At 41.8% G+C, this 19012-nt stretch overlaps 1 protein-coding gene across 1 annotated transcript; it reads left to right on the top strand.

The window, feature by feature from the left end:
• Positions 1–18048: 18048 nt before the first annotated feature.
• On the top strand, positions 18049–19012 carry LOC123045255 (uncharacterized; the record flags this gene model as incomplete). Its single annotated transcript, XM_044468239.1, is given in 1 exon segment — positions 18049–19012. A coding segment is annotated over 1 exon segment (93 nt), but the record flags the coding sequence as incomplete, so codon positions are not given.

Raw genomic sequence — 19012 nt, forward strand, 5'->3', positions numbered from 1 at the left:
TCTTTCATGTGGTGTCTAGCTTGCATTACTTCTTATTTGCTGGAATGGTTTCTGCTTAGTTTACACAAACAGTTGTGAACATGCCATGTCGTCCTGTTTTTCGTACATCTTCCATCCTAGTATCATGTGTTTGCCTTACATCAAAATAGTGATTGTCAGTATCATGCATGAATGAGTTCTGAAGAGAGAATTTTATTGCTTTTTCTTGTCAGTTTTACTTGACAATTCAAAATCAATAAAGCGGAAGGAAGTTAGCAAGGCAGCAGATAAAGGTGCTCCTTCCGAATGGAGGGCCTCTACAGTTTCTACTCCTCCACACCCCCAAGATGATTTCCAAGACAATACATGCATAGACACTCAACAAACCTATGTTTATGATGAGCATGTCTCCCCTAGTGCAGCATCATTGGTGCTCCCTCTAACTTGGCACTGTTATATGTGGTTGCATGTTATGTGTGATGTCTAGCTTGTATTGCTTCTAATTTTGTTGAATTCCATCTGCTTACTTTACACATTATACTTGAATAAGACATGTGTTCCTGTTTCTAGAACATACAATATCTGTCTATCACACCATGTTCTTACATCAAATTACTACTGTTGTGTAACCTGCAACAATCACTTATCATAAGACACATTTGACTTCGGAGTGTGATATAGGTTACATCTCACATTCTTTTCTAGCTTGTACTACTAATTTGTTGAAATGGCACTTATGACGAGACAGTTTTAACTTGGTAGAGTGATATTTGTTGCATCTTTCATATGGTGTCTAGCATTCATTGCTTCTAATTTGTTGAAATGCCTTCTCCTTAATTTACACATCATAAGTTGTGAATATGCAATGCTGTGAATATTGAATGGCACTAATGACGAGAGGCCTCTAACATGATAGTGTGATGTTGTTTGCATCTTGTATATGATTTATTTCTTCTACTGCTTCACATTTGTTTAAATGCCATTTATGATGAGACACTATTAACTTGGCAGAGCGATATTTGTAGCATCTTTCATATGGTGTCTACCTTCCATTGCATTGCTTCTAATTTGGTGATGTCTTCTTCTTAGTTTACACATCATAGTTCTGGTTATCTCTTCCGTCCTGTTTTTCATACATATTACATCCTCCTATCATGTGGTTGTCTAACATAAAATTTCAGTTCGTCTGCATCATGCATCAATTTGTTCTGAAGAACTAAATTGTTATTCGTTTTTCTTGTCGGCTTGACTTAACATGGCATAGAGAAAGAGGAAGAAACACAGAATGGCAAGGAATGAGAAGCGGATGAATCCTACAGATTCCGCTGGTACTGATGGTGCAATAGAAGGTGAAAGTCCAGCGGAAAATTCTACAAACACGGCATCCCATGCTACATGAGCTGCAAGAAAGCCAAACAGAAACAAATAGCTACCACCAAACAAGCAGAGACAACCCTAGATCTTGCAACACCTACCATAGTACTGCCAGCTGCACGACTTAGTCGTGTGTCAACTGAGCTAGTAGCACGTTCCCAAGCTCCCTTGCCACCTGACACTACTTCCCAAGCACTCTTGACACAAGACGAGTTGGCAATATCAGATGAACCTTGTGAGCTTCAACAGCAAGAAGGTAGTTGCTGGAGTCAAGTTACAGTTGCATGCTTCTTTATATGTAGTCTCACAGTTTGATGTACACTAACACTTCCTATGTTCGTTGTTGGACTAGCATCTAGGCGCAAGAGGAAACAAACATCAGGGATAATGCTCGATAGGTTAACTAAATCTAGAGGAGGAAGAATGCAGATCCGTTTTGAGGCAGGTTTAAAAAGGCCACGTGATGCTACAGAGTCAGCCAAGTTAGTATCAGAGGCAGCGGTTGCCGTTAGGTGTCATGTACGTGTCCTCCCAACATGGATTCAGTACAGGAATGACAAAGACGAAACCCAGTTCAACACCTTCCTCGACCATTTATCTGTAAGTATGGTTATGTATGGAAACTAGTAATATCAGCTTTCTCTATCCCATACTTTCTAGGTTGCTGATAATGAGACTCCCATAATTTTCAACAGATGAGGTTCAAGTTGGATAGCCAAGATGATGCAACCAGACAAGCTTGCACCCATGTTTTCAAGTCTGCTCTGCGACAATATCGGTATAACTTGAGGAAAACTCACTTGGAAGGCAAGGCTAACAGTGAACTTTCCCAAACATCTCTAGTGGAAAATATATGGGATGAAGACTGGAGGGGCCTTGTTAAACACTGGTCTGATCCGAAGTATCAGGTACATTATATATATGTGATCAGATCACATGTTGAAGTCCTATTGATGCATGTGCCACACAAATCTATCTTCTTGTAGGTGAACTATTCAAAGAACAAGGCCAACCGTACGAAAGTGAAATTCCAACAGACGACAGGATCTCGTAGCTATATTGCACACTGCGAGGCTCTTGTAATTAGCTACTGTTTCACTCTTTTCACTGTACCATATTATCAGATCTATATTCACTTGTTCAAAATGCAGAGGAAAGCCCGCAAGGACCAAAAAGTACCTGAACCAAATGTTGTGGAAATCTTCAAGGACTGTCACACCAGCAAGAAGAAGGGCATGACTACACCAGTCAAAGCCGCTATTGTAAGTCCTTAATCCTCATGCCTTTTAACTACTACTTACTCTGACTTGTGCCTTGAACTGCATGGTTTGCAGCCAATGTCTATTACTCTTTTCAATTTTATACACAATTTTCTTAGCGTATCATTGCACCTTACAAGGTTTAAAAGAGAGGAGTGATGTTCCTTTGATCTTGACCCGTAATCTAGTTCCGTGCTGGACTTGCCCACACAATGTTACAATTGCCTGTTTGTCTGTTCTCAGTTGTTTTGTGATATGAATGATGTCATACTATGCTTACCGTATTATAAACTTCATCTCTTTATCCTTAGCCCTCAATACAATGTGAAGAAATAGACAATACATTAGCGATGGTACATGGTCATATGTTTGGAACCTGGTTTTATTATGTACTTTGCAATAAAATACAACTAATATTTTACATGGTTTCACCAGAATAAGTTCTGTATATAGACCAAAGCTATTTTGTTTGGTTTTGCTGCCTCCTTAATATCTTCTGTTCTGGTACTACTAATGTAAAACCTCAATTTTGCAGTGAGCTATGGAAAAATGGTGGAACCGCCACCTTCTGAAGGTGGCGAGGCAACTATAACCGCAATGTCAGCTCTTGCTGCAGTGGGTCAGTACCTGTCCACTAACAGTGCCAAAAGCAAGTTCCTGCATAATACTGGGTTGGTTGTTAAGGCAATATCGTCCAAACTGCCTCATGATCAAGATATGCAAGCTCAAAGCAATGTTGTATCTGCGCTCCAGACACAAGTCCATTCCCTAACAAAGGCCCTTTGTGAAACAAGGAGAAACATTGCTCAATGTCGTCAAGATATGCACGGTTTTGAAACCAGACTATCAGACATTTGCTATGTTGTTCAGGAGCCTAGGGGAAATGAAGGCGAGGGTTATGGTGCTCCATCCGACAATACAACATGAAAACGTAACAGTCAGGTCAAATGAACTGAGCTTCTGAACTTCTGGTGGTGCATTTATCTGCTAGACTGTTAAGTTTTATGCCAACCTTCCTTTTGTTATATAGTTGTAATTTGTTTTGGTGCGATACAAAATTTATTCTTAACGTGCAGCCACCGGCTGAAGAATATAGCAAGCCATTTTTGTATAGTGTAGGGTGTTCCCTATATTTGCACTGGTGGCGATGTTTGATGCCAAGTGGATGTAATCTATGCAATCGCCTTAATAGCCTAGCATTAGTTTCGGCCTTATTTATTTCCTAGTCTTCTTTTTCCCTGGTTTGCTAGTGGCAAGCAACTACCATGGGCCATATACGGGTCGTAGGATCCATGGGTCCCCTACGGGCCGTCGATAAATGGGACTGTAATCGGTGGGCCTTGGGCCGTCGATAAATGGGCCTGTAATCGGTGGGCCTCGGGCCGTCGGATAAATGGGTCTACATGGGCCGTAATCAGGCGTAATTGGTATCGGCCCAGCACGGTAACGGGCCGTTAACAGGCCGTAGGACTACAAAGGCTTAATTCTGTCACATGCATAATGAGTCGTTAATGGGCCAGAATATAGGACGGGCTGGAAACGACGCAACGGGTTAACATGCCAGTAACGAGCCGACTCTTGCCATGGGCCGAATTTGGCCCATTAGGGTAACAGGCCAGTAACGGGCCGACTCTTGCCATGGGCCAAATTTGCCCATTTGGGGAACATGCCAGTAATGGGCCGACTCTTGCCATGGGCCGAATTTGGCCCATTAGGGGAACAAGCCAGTAACGGGTCGGAAGTAATCGAGGGGCGAAAAGGAGCCGAAGAATGTATGGGCCGTCAATAGGCCAAAAGCTAACATGGGCTGGAAATGGCCCATGTAAATCACGGGCCGTTAACGGGTACAAAGAAAATTACTGTTCATTATGGGCTAGAGTCACCGTGGGCCTGTAAAGGGCCGAAAGATACGAAGGCCTCATATGGGTCGAAAGACGTCGTGGGCCATGCATGGGCGGAAAGTGAAATGGGCTGGTGTTATATTCGACGGCCCACATGACGTTGTTGGGCCGATTTCCTTTAGGGCCTAACGGGCCATGAGTTAACGGGCCGTAAAATGGGCTATTTGCAAAGAGACCGTTAACAGGCTTTTCATGGGCCAGCCCGTTAACTTTTGACCAAGTCAAATGGGCCGGCTTTGTAAGCTAAATGGGCCAGTGGTGGGCCGTGGCACGTGTCGACATATCATAGGCGCCTATCTGACCCACTGACGAGCTGGCACCTGTTTCGTCCGGCCAATAAGAATTTTACACGTGGAAATTTCCCATTGGTCGGGGCTGTTAACGGGTTATCAGATCCAAAACCCGACCCGATAGCTTAACGGAGTTCCGTTACGGTGGATGCCACGTGTCGGTCACCCTTGACGAAAGCACTTCTGTGATGCACGATTTATCATCATGGAAGTGGACACTTCCGTGATGATAATTTTGGTAATGTCATGGAACACTTCTACGACAACACAGGTATGACTATCTTGATTCTGTCATAAAATCATCATGGATGTACATGCATGACAAAAAACGCGACCTACTGTGACAAACACGTATCATCATGGAAGTGTATTTTTTTTGTTGTGTAAGACCGCCTCCCAGAAGAAGAACAAGGGCAGAGCCAACAAAGTGACTGAATGTTAATGTTTCTACTGCAAATAGAAGGGTCACTGGAAGCGGGACTACAAGAAGTACTTAGCAGATAATAAGAACGGTTCTTCAGACGAAGGTATAATAGTTATACGTTGTTAATTTTGTTTTACTTGTTTTAGTATGTCATAAGTATTTGATAAATTGATTGCTTTAATTTGGAATCTGATATAGGAACTACACAAAGCTCACAAGTTGAGAAGAAATGAAGACAAGATGATAGTCAAGGATGGTGATGGGATCGCTACTCAAGACTGATGGAGTCTATCTTCAAGATTTATCTTAGGATCGAATAATAGTTATTACGTTCCAGAGTTGTATAAGACATTATGTTTTGGATTATGCAATGGGTATTCTTATAAAGTTTTGAACAATAGTTGTTGAAGTTATTATAAGAATATGTTTTGGATCTACCATAAGTTTTGATGGTTTATTCTTGCAATCTTGATATAAAATAATACAACATTTATGCTAAACGTCTTAGAAAGGCTGATAAGTTCCACATTAATATATCTCTGCCTAGATACATCAGGAATAATCTTCACATAGATGAAATATTCGATCATCATGATCAGTAAAATACATAGTGTATAAAACCGATAGACAGAAACAGAGTATGGTGGATAAATTAACTTCATTAAAATAAGTAAAAATGTTTTACACAGACTGAAATACTTGAATAGTTCAACAGAATTTCAGAATCTATTTGAAGAGTTCAAATATTGTAATGAAGATTAAGGATCATTATGACAATTGATATTGTCATTCTTCATTTGAAGAAATAGATCTAAAGTCATAAGTTTTGCAAGATTGTTTAAATAAAAATGAAATTATTCTACTGCTATTCATAAGCGGGGTATAACCAAAATAGCAAAATATACACTGAAATAGAATACCACGTATAGATCATGTTAAAATGAAATCATATGAGATATGAACATTATTTAACAAGATGCCAGTTGAATTGTAGGTTTACATGATTTCTCCCAATAAAATATCCAAGAGACAAAAATGTTTGTCATGGATAGACATTGTTTAAGAAAAGGGTTTTCTTGTCAAAGGAATAAGTGGGAGGATATTATAGCTTGAAAATTAGTGAATCTTTAACGATACAAAACTAATCAGAATTTGTTCCGATAAATTATTTACAAGATATACTGTTAATTACTATGTTAGATGTAGAAAAATTCTAAAAAGCTAAAACATGATCATGAACATCGTTGAATTTATGAAATGACATGACAAAGTTTTTCATCTTGTAAGAAGATGAATGTGAACACTACAAGGAAACAAAGGTGGTGCCTAGCTCATATGAATGGCCCTTGGTCATGCGCACCGGAATGAAAATTCAATCTAATTTGGAACTTAGTTGATTATTTTCTAACAAGTCTAAAACTTGACAATACTTCAAGGAGTGTGAAGTAAAAGAAGGATTTCAAAACAAGTTTCCTTAATTGGGAAAAGGATGTATGAATGATACAACCAGAAATTTTTTTATCCTCGAGATAACCGGATGTATGTGCAAAGTTCAAAAATCATTTTAAGATTTGAACTAGCATTGTATTTTGGACTTTTCCATAAGTATTTTTGTGTAAAAATCTGTGGGAGTATAATATTTCTAAGTCATATATGTAAGACATATCATGAAACAGAAATAATATAAAACTTCCAAGTACTAACAAAATTGTTTTGTAGAACTCAGTGGGGAGTTGTATAAAGTTTTTGATCCTATATGTATATGACATATTATGGAATAGAAACAATATAAAGTTTCTAAGCACATAAAAAATGATTTTGAAACAAGTTTTCCACCAAAGTGTAAAGCAAAATATTGGGCATCAAAGGATCTACGAAGATAGATCAAGATGTCTGATTAAGCTAAAAATAAAGTTTATATATATATATATATATTGACAAAATTTTAAAAGGGGATTTTTAAAATATAGAGAAAATTGTTTTCTCTAAATGCCATATAACTTGACGCTTTTGAACGATAAGCTTGCAAGATAAAATTATCTTGATAAGTTATGATATATAATGGCCAAAGTATATTTACTAAAAGTTAGTGAATAAAAAAATCAAAGGATAAAAATGTTATTTTCAAGGTATTGAGGTTGAAATTCATTATTAAGAATATATGAATATCAAACTTCATAGTTTGGCTATAATAATTTAGAATTATATATGAAAAAATTATTGAATCTATAAACGATAAGGATATACGTCTTGAAAACATGAGACGTTCAATTTTTATTTGAATCAAGAATTGTCTTGATATAAATGTTTTGTCTGAATAGATGTTGTAAGAGTTGAAAGTGACCCATAAAGGTTATCAAGAAGAATCTTTATAAAAGGGGTTAATTCAAGATATGATCAAGAAGAGTCTTAACATAAGAATATTATGATCGTAAATCCAATAATATTTATATTATGAATACAATATTATGGCTGAAAAGCTAGACGGATTAAGATTTGAGAAGCAGACAATACCAGCACAAATATCACAAAGTTTTGAGTTTGTCAAAACTAATGATGAGGGCTCTGCCACAAGCAATGCCTTAATAAAGAAGATAAGTTGTTAAGTGTTATGCAACTAGATTAGTGACTCTAGTGCCAGTGGGAGGTTGTTAGAAATATGCCCTAAAGGCAATGATATTGTATTATTCATAATTAGGAGTTTATATTTCATGCTATAACTGCTATGATCTTGGAATATGCATTTCAGTGGAGAACTCATATGCACGTGTGCAATGATAAATGGTCAAACAATAGGTACCTGGCCCAGCCTCTAGGACTGGCTCAAGTGTTATTGGTGATCATGTTTTCTAGATCTTAGGATATCGTTAGGTGCAATGATAGTCCTAAAAAACATTGAGGGTATCATGTTAGAAGACCAATCATATTGAACCGATCCAATCTTGTATCTTATACATTGTGATCATATCGTCTAAAATCATCTATTATAACATGAAGTGTTAGCATGTGTACTTTAGTTGCTCAGACCATGAGAGTGTCTCGGTTACTTCTTACAAGACGGTGGACTTTGGGGTTTCTCAAACGTCATTTGTAACAAGGTGATCATAACGACAACTTTCAGGTTCACCAGAAAGTTTGACTAGTGAACGGACAACTCAAGAGTGGGATTTGCTCCTCCAATGATGGTGATATATTCTTAGGGCCCTCTCGCTGTGATGACATCCATCATCGTCTGGCCATACACAGGTGACTACGCCACGGGGATGCTGGAACACGTCAACGAGAAAGAAGAACAAAACTGCTAACAGGGGAACCGGTATAGTGGGTATGGTGATGACCCAGGAGGATACTGATGCACACCGGGTTTTGTAAAGTATCGCGAAGCAAAGGGAACGTCACATGATAATGTAAGGTTCACTCAAATATCATCCGTGTAATCATAGGGATCGATATGGATGTCCACGACTTCGCTATCGGTCATTGAACAAAGGCGTTTCGTTCATGTCTATGTTTTACCGAAACTACGAGGTCACAAGCTTAAGGTAATCATGATCTGCTTAGAGTTAGTGGGACGGGAACGATGAGAATATATTTGTGAAATAGTTTCATTAATATCTGGCATAGTTCCAAGAGGTTCCGGAAGCGTTTCAGGTTGAATATCGGGTAATACCGGGTATTACCGAAATTATCTGTAGATGGAAAATGTTTTCGGGGATGTTAAATTATATATATAATGCACTGAAAATGTTTAAAGTATTTTATATATTAATTAAATATCAACGGGCCTTAAAAGGCCAAGAAGGGGAAGGAGACTTGGGCCATAAAGGCCCAAGTGGAGGTGGTGCCCCCCTTTCCTTGTGTGTTTGGGGGGGGATCCTACTAGGGGTGGGAGTTGGACTCCCCCCTAGGCCGGGCACCAAGGGATGACTTTCCTTCCTTGGTGTCTGCCCTCTCCTCCCTCCTAAACCTATATATACTAGAGGTTTTCACTACAAAAAAATACACTTCCGTGATGATACGTGTTTGTCACAGTAGGTCACGTTTTCTATCATGCATGTACATCCATGATGATTTTATGACAGAATCAAGATAGTCATACCTGTGCTGTCGTAGAAGTGTTCCATGACATTACCAAAATTATCATCATGGAAGTGTCCACTTCCATGACGATAAATCGCGCGTCATGGAAGTGCTTTCGTCAAGGGTGACCGACACGTGGCATCGACCATAACAGGTCGCTGTTAAGCTACCGGGTTCTGGTTTGGATCCAATAACCCATTAACAGCCCAGACCAATGGGGATTTTCCACGTGTAAAATTCTCAATGGCCAGAGGAACCACGTGTCGGCTCACCGTTGGGACAGATGGCATCCTTTCATTGGACCGAAGGCGCCTATGATATGTTGACACGTGGCACAGCCCAACAGAGGACTATTCGAGTGAAAAGGCCAGCCCATTTGACTTGGTCAAAGGTAGTAGGCCAGCCCACGAAATGCCTATTAACGGCTTGTTCGCATATAGCCCATTTACAGCCCGCTAACTCACGGCCCATTATGGCCTACCGAAATTTGTCCCAGTAGCGTCATCAAGGCTGTCCAATATGATTCCATCCCATTGTAACTTCCGGACCATGTTTGTCCCATGACATCTTTCGGCCCATAGGATGCCCTTTGTAACTCTGTCCCATTAAAGGCCCGAGATGAAACTAACCCATTATGAACAGTGTATCGTTTTATACCCATTAATGACCCCTTATTCCCTCTGTCGTTTCTAGCCGTGTTAACTTTCGGCCTTCTAACAGACCATTTATTCTTGGGCTCATTTCCAGAATTCGATTACTTACGGCCCGTTACTGGCCTGTTCCATTTGTGTGCCAAATTCAGCTCGTGGTTACAGTCGGCCTATTTTTGGCCCGTTAACCCATTGGGCTATTTTCATAGCGTCATCAAATACGGGCTATTAACGGCTCGTTATGGTTGGGCCATAAAATGTATGATTCCACTCTAGCCCGTTTACGACCCATTTTGGGGATCGTTATTGGTCCACGAATAGTATGGTCCATATTTGGCAAAACGATTATACGGCCCTTACAAGGCCCATAGATTAGACGGCCCGTAGAAGGCCCATGTATCCTACGGCACGTAGAAGGCCCATGGATCCTATGACCCGTAGAAGGCCCATGGATCCTACGACCCGTAGAAGGCCCATGGACCATACAGCCCGTGGAGGGCCATGGTCACTACAAAAGGTAGCAGGACCATGGTTACAACAGTCCGTGTGTTGCCATGGTTATTGTGGCCTAGTTATAAAAATAGGTTATTGTGGCCACTAGAAAAACGCGAAAAAAGAACTACAGTGACTACAGGAAAACAACTAAACAAGAAAATAAGGAAATAAATAAGCAAGCAACTAACGCTAGGCTATTATGACTATTACACATATTACATCCACTGGGCATCAAAGTTCACCACTAGTGCAAGTATAGGGAACAGAGGAGCATATTACATACGCTGGCCGTCTAAATTGGCCAGCGGTGCAAATAAAGGCGGCAGTAAAAGAAGTCCATAACTGAAACAAGTTCAAAAGAGCTCAAGAAAAGTTATCCTGGGTATCCACCATGCTGGCAATAAGCTTAGAAAGCTTATTAGGTTTGTCCTGTTTGGTGCTAAAATCCACCAACGCTTGTTGTTGCACCAGAAAGTATGCATCTGAATGCTCCAGGGACTTCCGCAGTCCTCCAGCTTCTTGTCACTGCACAACTGATCAATGTCTTTCAGCTTGTAGTTGAGACTCAAGAAACTGAACTGATTCAGACAGTGAGTTTGAATAGCTTGTGCCAGCGGTAGTGGCCAGTAACTCGAACACTAAACCAAGACATGACTTTGGGGTTGGCTCACAGTCTTCAAGATAGTTTGGCTTAGCTTTTTTATCAGCTTTGTTGGAGACCAACAAGGATGTCTCACTACCCTAAACCTTATCTGCATTACTTCCTTTACCATTTCTTAAAAAGGCACTCTTCCCCAATATTCTGCCAGCATTCTAAAAAAAGAAACAAGCAGACACATAACATGTTTACCATGTACTTGTATATGAAACTCATTTCGGTGAACCAGTTCATTGTAAGGTGGACATGATTAAACTACCAATTCTTCTATTGCCAATTAGTACATAATAAAAGCATCAAACAAACATATATCTTTGTCCTATGGTCACTGCATTGTCTTTCCAAATCAAAATAGAGACACGGTTCAAATCATATCAGTTCAAGACAAAGCAGCAGTGCAAGAATACAAAGCGTGGGAAACTACATGGTACAACAAGATTTCAGATGGGTACCACGGGTCTACATGTACAACAACACTATTGGGATCTGTTGTGATGCTAGTAATGTGCATGATATGAGAAGTCAACTGTATGCACAATTAAAATTGAAATCAACAGAGCTATTCATAAGAGCAAACTTATTAAAGAAACATGTGTAAACATACTTGTTGTGCCATTGGAGTTTCGATTGGATCCTTCAATTTAAAAATAAGTTTGTATGAGTAAATACAGTGATACGAGAGCAAAGCAGTATGCACGATAGCAATGGAATCTTAAATGAGAAAAGTTGTTGGTTTAAGCACTTGTTCTACATGAACAGAGTACAGTAAGACGAAGGCATATAGTACTTAAAAATAAAAAATGAGCTCATAGACCTTACCACATTCTTGGTTCGGGACTAGTACAGAACAAGGCGTTCCGAGTCGTCGTCCAGTAAATGTGTCTCAGGAGAACGTAAGGGTATTTGATGAGTTTCTTTGCCACTGAAGTACGTTTTATTTAGGTAATTCTGATACTGCCACCAAGCATTCTTGAAGATTGCAGAGGTATTAGCACAGGTTACCTCATCCCGAGTTTCCAAATCGGTCCTTCTCTCTAGAGAAATATGGGAAAATTTGTTGTATTATAACTATCATGGAGGTAGAATGTATGGGATAAAGCAAAGTAATTGTCATGAATAACATTACTCACACATAATTCCTGGAGAAACACCTGCAACTGGCATTTTCCTTCATATTCAGCATAATATTTCCATGATGGGAGGATACGTACATAGGATTTAACAACATCAAATGTGATAGATGCCAAACTACGAATGAATGGTTGTGCTTCCTCCATAGGAATAGGTGTACTAACTAGTGGAGTTGGGGTTCGCCGTGGTAGTACTAATGCTTTAGGCACTGGAGTTGCCTTACTAATTGCTCTTGTTTGGGAGCTCTGTGGTGGAGATGGTGTTGTGTCAACAAGAACTGGGTTACTATGTGCTGGGGTTGGGGTTAGATTAGGTGAAGCTGGTTCTTTGTTCATCATAGTAGGGGTACAATCTGCGAGAGTCTAGGTTATGTGTGGTAGGGCTGGTTCTCGTGCATGTACAACTGGGGTGCTATCTCCATCAAGAGGTAGCACTATTTTATTTGAAGACCGTATTTTTACTCCGCTAGGTACTGCCATCACCCACTTCAATTCAAATGGCTGATAAACAGGAAACATAGTTGAATGTACAAACATTGTATGAGAGACAGATGCAATAGATAGTGTGTAAAAAAGAGGGCGTGAAATAGTTGACATGTATATTGTTTAACTAAAAAGGATAGCATGACATAATTTCACATATATGATGTCTATCTAAACTAGATAGCATAGCATGACATAATTCAAAGATATGATGACTAACTAAACAGGATGGTATGAGATAATTATATGATGTGTTTAGTAAACATGTTCGCATGAGATAAATCACATTCATGTTATATTAGTAATCAGGATCGCATGATTTAATTCACATATGTGATTTATATGCTAAGAAGAGGGCATTCACATATATGATGTCTGAACTAAGAACATGGTGTTGAATATTGTGTATATGATGTCTAAACTACGCAATGGAAGACACCATATGCATGATATGAGCAGTATAACCGTGCCAACTTAGAGCATACACCTTGGTGGGGGAATAAGACTGGTCATCTGTCTCTGAATCCATATCCGAGGAGCTATCAGGACCCAGCAAGAGATCTGCTTCGACAGTTAGCACTGTCTACTCTGAAGACCTTCTTTTCACTCTAGATTTTTCCATCACCCACTCAAATGGCTCTTTGACATGAAGAGAATTTTAATGTGCAAACATCATCGACAAATGGAAATGTAATGAAAAAAAGGATGGGCAAGATATCATTCAAATATATGATGGCTGGTTAAACAGGATGTCATTGCATATTTCACATATATTATGGCTGGCTAAAAGAGATGAGACTGCAAAATTCCCATATATGATATAGAAACTAAACGAGTGGCATTATAGAACATGTCTAAACTAAGAAGATGATATATATGATGTCGAAAGTAGGCACTGCAAGGCAACATATGCATGATATGAGTAATATCATCATGCCAAGTTAGAGCAAAACCTTGGGGGTAAATAGGAGTAGTCAGCTGTGTCTAAATCCGCCTCGTAATAGATATCTTCCTTTGGATTAGAATCTGGGGAGGGGGAGGGTTTGCCAGTGAACCCACCATGGAGCAATGTCCGTATGACATTGTATTGCCGTGCAAAACTCTTTTCTTTTTTCTACATGTTCAACATGACTGTGTAAAATATCTAACATGCATACAAAAAAATGTAGTGAGATTATGTAAGGAGAGCATGCAGAAATCTTGAGTGATGTTAACAACCAGTGGATGGATCCAAAAATAATGATAGCAGACTGATGATAGCTTTAATTTAATAAAAAGACAGATGATGATTGGTTTACTATTTCTTTCCCACCCAAGATGAACAATATAGGTAGATATACTATTCATTGCTGCCTCGATATGTGCGAGATAATAGACATAGATATTATTCATTGCTGCCTCAATATGTGCCCTACTACTAATTTTAAAACTCAAGTTTGAACATTAATTTGGACCTGACTTGGAGTCTAAGAGGTGAACAGGATGATAAAGTAGTAGGTAATATTAAGCAATGTATAACATAAGGAGAAACAAAAGAGTGCGACCTCTCTTGTGGACCCGTTTACTCCTCAGGTTCATCTGCTGAGTCGATGATGGTGATGCCGTTGCGGTGGGTGCCAACAGCAGGGAAGGAGATTTGAGGCGGCGAAAGACGTTCAGGAGTCGTGATGTCTGGTTTGGTGGATGCTTCTATCGATGGAGCAACTCAAGTGAGGTGGAAGACGTCGCGGCAGGAGCAGGACAAACCACACAAAGTTTTCTTAGACACCTACCTGTAACAGAAGTAATTTTATAAGGGCTCCTTTGGCTTGCAGGATTCTAAAAATGCAGGGATAGGAAAAATATCGGAATATGATAAGAATGCACGTGGGAAACATAGCATTTGTAAACACAGGATTTTTGTCAACTTGGGTGTTTGGTTCACAGGAATTGGAAGAGCATAGGAATGCAAAGAAACATGGCCAAATTAAAATGAAACCATATGAAAGTGTGTGCAGTTAGAATGTTATTCTGCCACTAATGCACTTGGTCTTGTTTTCATCCATAGGATTTTTAAAAGTAGGTCCAGGTGGATGTTTTGCTCCATTCCTTTCAACAAAATGCATGAATAATTGAATAGTAGAGTGCCATAGGAAAATTTCCTATTGCTATGTTTTTCCTTTTAACCAAAATAGCCCTAATGGATGGACATGAATGTAGAGTAATAAGTGATGCAACAAGTGACAACCTCTTTGCCATAGCCGTGTCGACCTCAGCATCATTGGATTGGTCGCCGAAGAAGTTGAGGCAGAGGTGGTTGTCGGAGGTGTGGAGGAAGATCTGAAGAATCTGTAGACGGCGTCCAGGGCACTGCTCTATTGTGATGGATGGTTCCATCGTTGGAGCAGCTGCGGCGAGCCGTAAGACGTCGAGGCTAAAGCAGTACAAGACAGACAATGTTAATCTCAAGTGGGATTCTAATAGCATCTCCAATAGATGATGTAAAATACATTACCAAAAAGTGATAGATGTAAAATTTACATCACCAAAAACACCTGACTACAACAGATGAGGTAAGAACTGTTGACTCTGGACTTAACTGTCAAAATTGAAATTTACAGTGGAATCTAAATTTAACTGTCAAAACTGAACGCACTGGTAGCAAAGAGGCACTTCACATGTAGTTTAGGCCGCTCGAGCACTAGTAGTAGAGAAACAGTGATCTAAATCAGCAGGCGATCAACGGGGAACACATTAGCAGATAGCAGCCGGAGTAGCAGCACCTGGAGGAGCAGCGCGTACTAGAGCCAGAGTAGCAACTCATGTATCTGTAGCAACCCGTGTACCAGCATCAGCAACACGAGCGAGAGCAAGAGCAGAGCAGAAGCACGAGCGAGGGGGAGAGCTAGAGCAGCAGCAGCGCGAGCGAGTGAGCGAGAGCCGGAGTTGCAGTAGCAGATCCGGCTGGTATGGATGCTGTCACCAAAGGGGCCTCGCGCTTGGGGAGAGCCGTCGTGGAGATGTCGCCCGTGGTGCGGGCTTCGAGGTAGCCGCGCCATGGGGGCGTGGGATGGAGCACCGTCGGTGCCGGGAGGTCGAGTTAAGGAGAAGGTGCGATGTGATGAGTGTACAACCTATTTGGTGGCACCAAGTAGGCCTCGGCTTCGTCCGAGGAGTCGGTGAGGATGATGCGGTTCCGGTGGAGTAGTTTAAGGTGGCGCTGTGGGGATGGAGCAGTTGCGATAGACGAGGCAATCATCGGCACAACTCCTTGGAGGTGGAGGACGGGGCGGCTGAACTGGCAGGACGACGGATCCTCATCCAGGGAGGTGGATGAGGGACGTCGAGCTGTTGCGGTGGATGACATCGTCGGGGAAGAGGCTCCGGCTGGGCAGGGGTGAGGCGGCGGACGAAGGAGGGTGGGGTTTCGCGGCTGGAGCAGAGAGGTTATGGCGGCCTGGAATTTCGAATGGCGAAAAGGAGGCGATGGGAGGGGGAACCATGACTTAGGGATGCGCTTGTCCAAAATGTAGGGTTGTGCAAAATGGAACCATGACTTAGTACCCCCACCGATTTGACTAGTGGCCCTTTCGGCTCAGAGTTAGAAGGTGGATTTCGCGTGTCGAGATTTGGTAGCTGGAGGGAGTTTTCGCGCGCATTGTAATTTCGGGATAGCAAGGCACATATTCTGAAGGCGCAAGTTTTAGGAGCACGATATCTGAAGTTTCGGGATATAACAAGGCGCGGGTTGAATTTCAGGGACAAGCCTAACGTGTAATATTGTACATACCAAATCAATTCACAGTTGCCTCAACGAAAAAAAATAAAGGTATTCACACCACTCTGTTATATATAGACGGTCTATTCTGCCAATATTAGCAAAATAACTATTCTGCACACCACTTCCGCATTGCACACTGAACGCAAGTGCACGTCATTCTTTGAACCAAGTGTGCTGCAGTACTCACACGAGTGAACTTCTCGCCGGAAAAAACTGCACGCGTTATTTTTTCAGTACTGTTTCCGCTCTAATTTTTTAACCGTTTATCGGAATGAGGCATGTAATATACCTTTGAAAAGATATGGATTAGGCGCAACTTCAACATGTTGAACACTTTTCGAGATTCCACACGGTTTAAGAGCAGTTTTGAAAATGGTGTGGCCCATGACGAGTGGCAGCGAACGTTTTTTCGCGATTTCTTCTAAACCGCTCATCGGAATGAAGCAAACGATACGCCGTTGGATAGATATCGTCGAGGCGCATCTTTTTCATATATAAATGTTTCTCTAATTCCTTACGGTTTAAGAGCACTTTTAAATTTACTAAATCGCGGAATTCTGTTTTTCAAATTTTTTCAAATTTTCGGTACTTTTTTCACTCCAGTTTTTGAACCGTTTATCAAAACAAGGCGTGCGATACGCCGTTGGAAAGCTACGAACGAGGCACAAGTTTCATATGTTGGAATGTTTTTGAGAATCCTTATAGTTTTTAGTTAATTTTGAAAATCGTACGGCTGACGACGAGAGGCTGCGGCCGTTTTTTTTATTTTTCACAAACCGCTGGTCGAAATGATTCAAATTATACACCGTTGGAAAGATATCGACGAGGCGCAACTTTTTTATGTAGAACACTTCCGCTAATTCCTTATGGTTTAAGAGCAGTTTCGATTTTACAAAAATGCGGACACTCTACTTTTTGTGACACCCAAATCGTCGTGTGCACTGCATCAGACAGATAGTGCACTGCTTCAGACTGAAAACCGCACTGCATTTGATAGACTGAAAATGTTCATGCGTACGCACGACCAAAGTGCACTGCTTCAGACCAAAACCGCACTGCATCAAAACGGAGTGAAATCATCGTGTGTACGCAACAACGAAGTGCGCTACATCCGATAGATCAGTGCACTGCTTCACACTGAAACCACACTGCATCAAACGGAGTGAAAATCATCATGTGTACGCGACAACGAAGTGCACTACAAGTCCCAATGCAATTTTACTTTCGTGTGCACTCCAATAAGGGAACCACAACTTTTTTTAACAATGAAACTACAATAATTTTGAAAAATGTACTTCTTCGGTTCACCGGGCGCACTGCTTTTACAAAGAAACGATTTTACAAACTGAGTAATCCACACAAATAGTCCCTTTTTATGTCTCCACATTACAATCACACACAAAGTACAACCCAACTTCATTTTTTTTCCTGAAATGCACTGAATCGCACGCATTAACATAGCAAGAATGCAAATGGTCTGCGCCGCCGAACCGCACGCACTCGCCAGACGTAATGCATGCACTGTAAATGCACTGTACAAGCAAGCTAGCTGCAAAACAAACTTCAGTGAGCTGCAGATAGGGTCCCGTCGGCGCTTGAACGGATTAGGAGGGGTTGATTTGCGACGAAATGCTCACAGCACTTCTTACATGGGCACCGCCACCGGACTGCACGACCGCGTGCACCGCACTGCACGACACATGCCGAATACTGTGAGGGCTCACCCCCAATGGACTGCATCAACGCACTGCAAAATATACCCAATGGAAGCTTCTGAACTGCACTGCACCCAAATTACATCAGTTTTTCTGAAAAACATTGGAAATTATTCTAAACAGCAACAATACTGGGATGGGATGCACATGGTGAGCTGCATGGCATCGCGCCTCCGTACTGCATGCCGTTGGTGGCTGGGACCTCGTCAGAATAAGAGGAAAGGGGTTGGCAGAGAGGTTGGGGAGAAGAGCCCCTCATCGTCTTGCTCTAGAGGAGGTAGGGGAAGGTCACCTGAATGAGGAGGAGGCGACGGGGGTCAGATTTATGCGGTGGGGGAAGGAGCCCGGCTGCACGTGCGCGGATTTTTGCTGAATGAGTAGGTTGGTTTGCTCGTCGGATCCGCCGCGGGAAGCGGAGGGGTGCTAGTGCATGCCTCCTGACTGGCCTCCTCCCGGTGGCAAGCAGGGGAGTTGCTCGACGGGGCCTCCCTGCCGTAGAGGGAGAGGACGACCAGAGCCGGATCCGCCGCGGGCAGCAGAGGCACTGGTGTGGATTTCGTCGGATCCAGCGCCGGGCTGCGCGAGTGGACGGATTCCACACTGAGGGTCGGCGGCGGCCGGATTCGTCGTTTATGGCCGCACCAATGGTCGTGGCGGCTGGATCCGGTGGCTGAGGCCGCGTCGGGGGCGGAGGAGCGGCCGGATCCCGCCATGACCGCTGATGGCGAGGGAGAAAGAGAAGGGTGGCGGCCGGCGTAGAAGGTGGTGCCATGGGATGTGGCCGGAGAAGGTGGTGGGCGGCGCCGCCGGAGAA

The sequence above is a fragment of the Triticum aestivum genome, chromosome 2B, assembly GCF_018294505.1.
Source record: "Triticum aestivum cultivar Chinese Spring chromosome 2B, IWGSC CS RefSeq v2.1, whole genome shotgun sequence".
NCBI lineage: Eukaryota > Viridiplantae > Streptophyta > Magnoliopsida > Poales > Poaceae > Triticum > Triticum aestivum.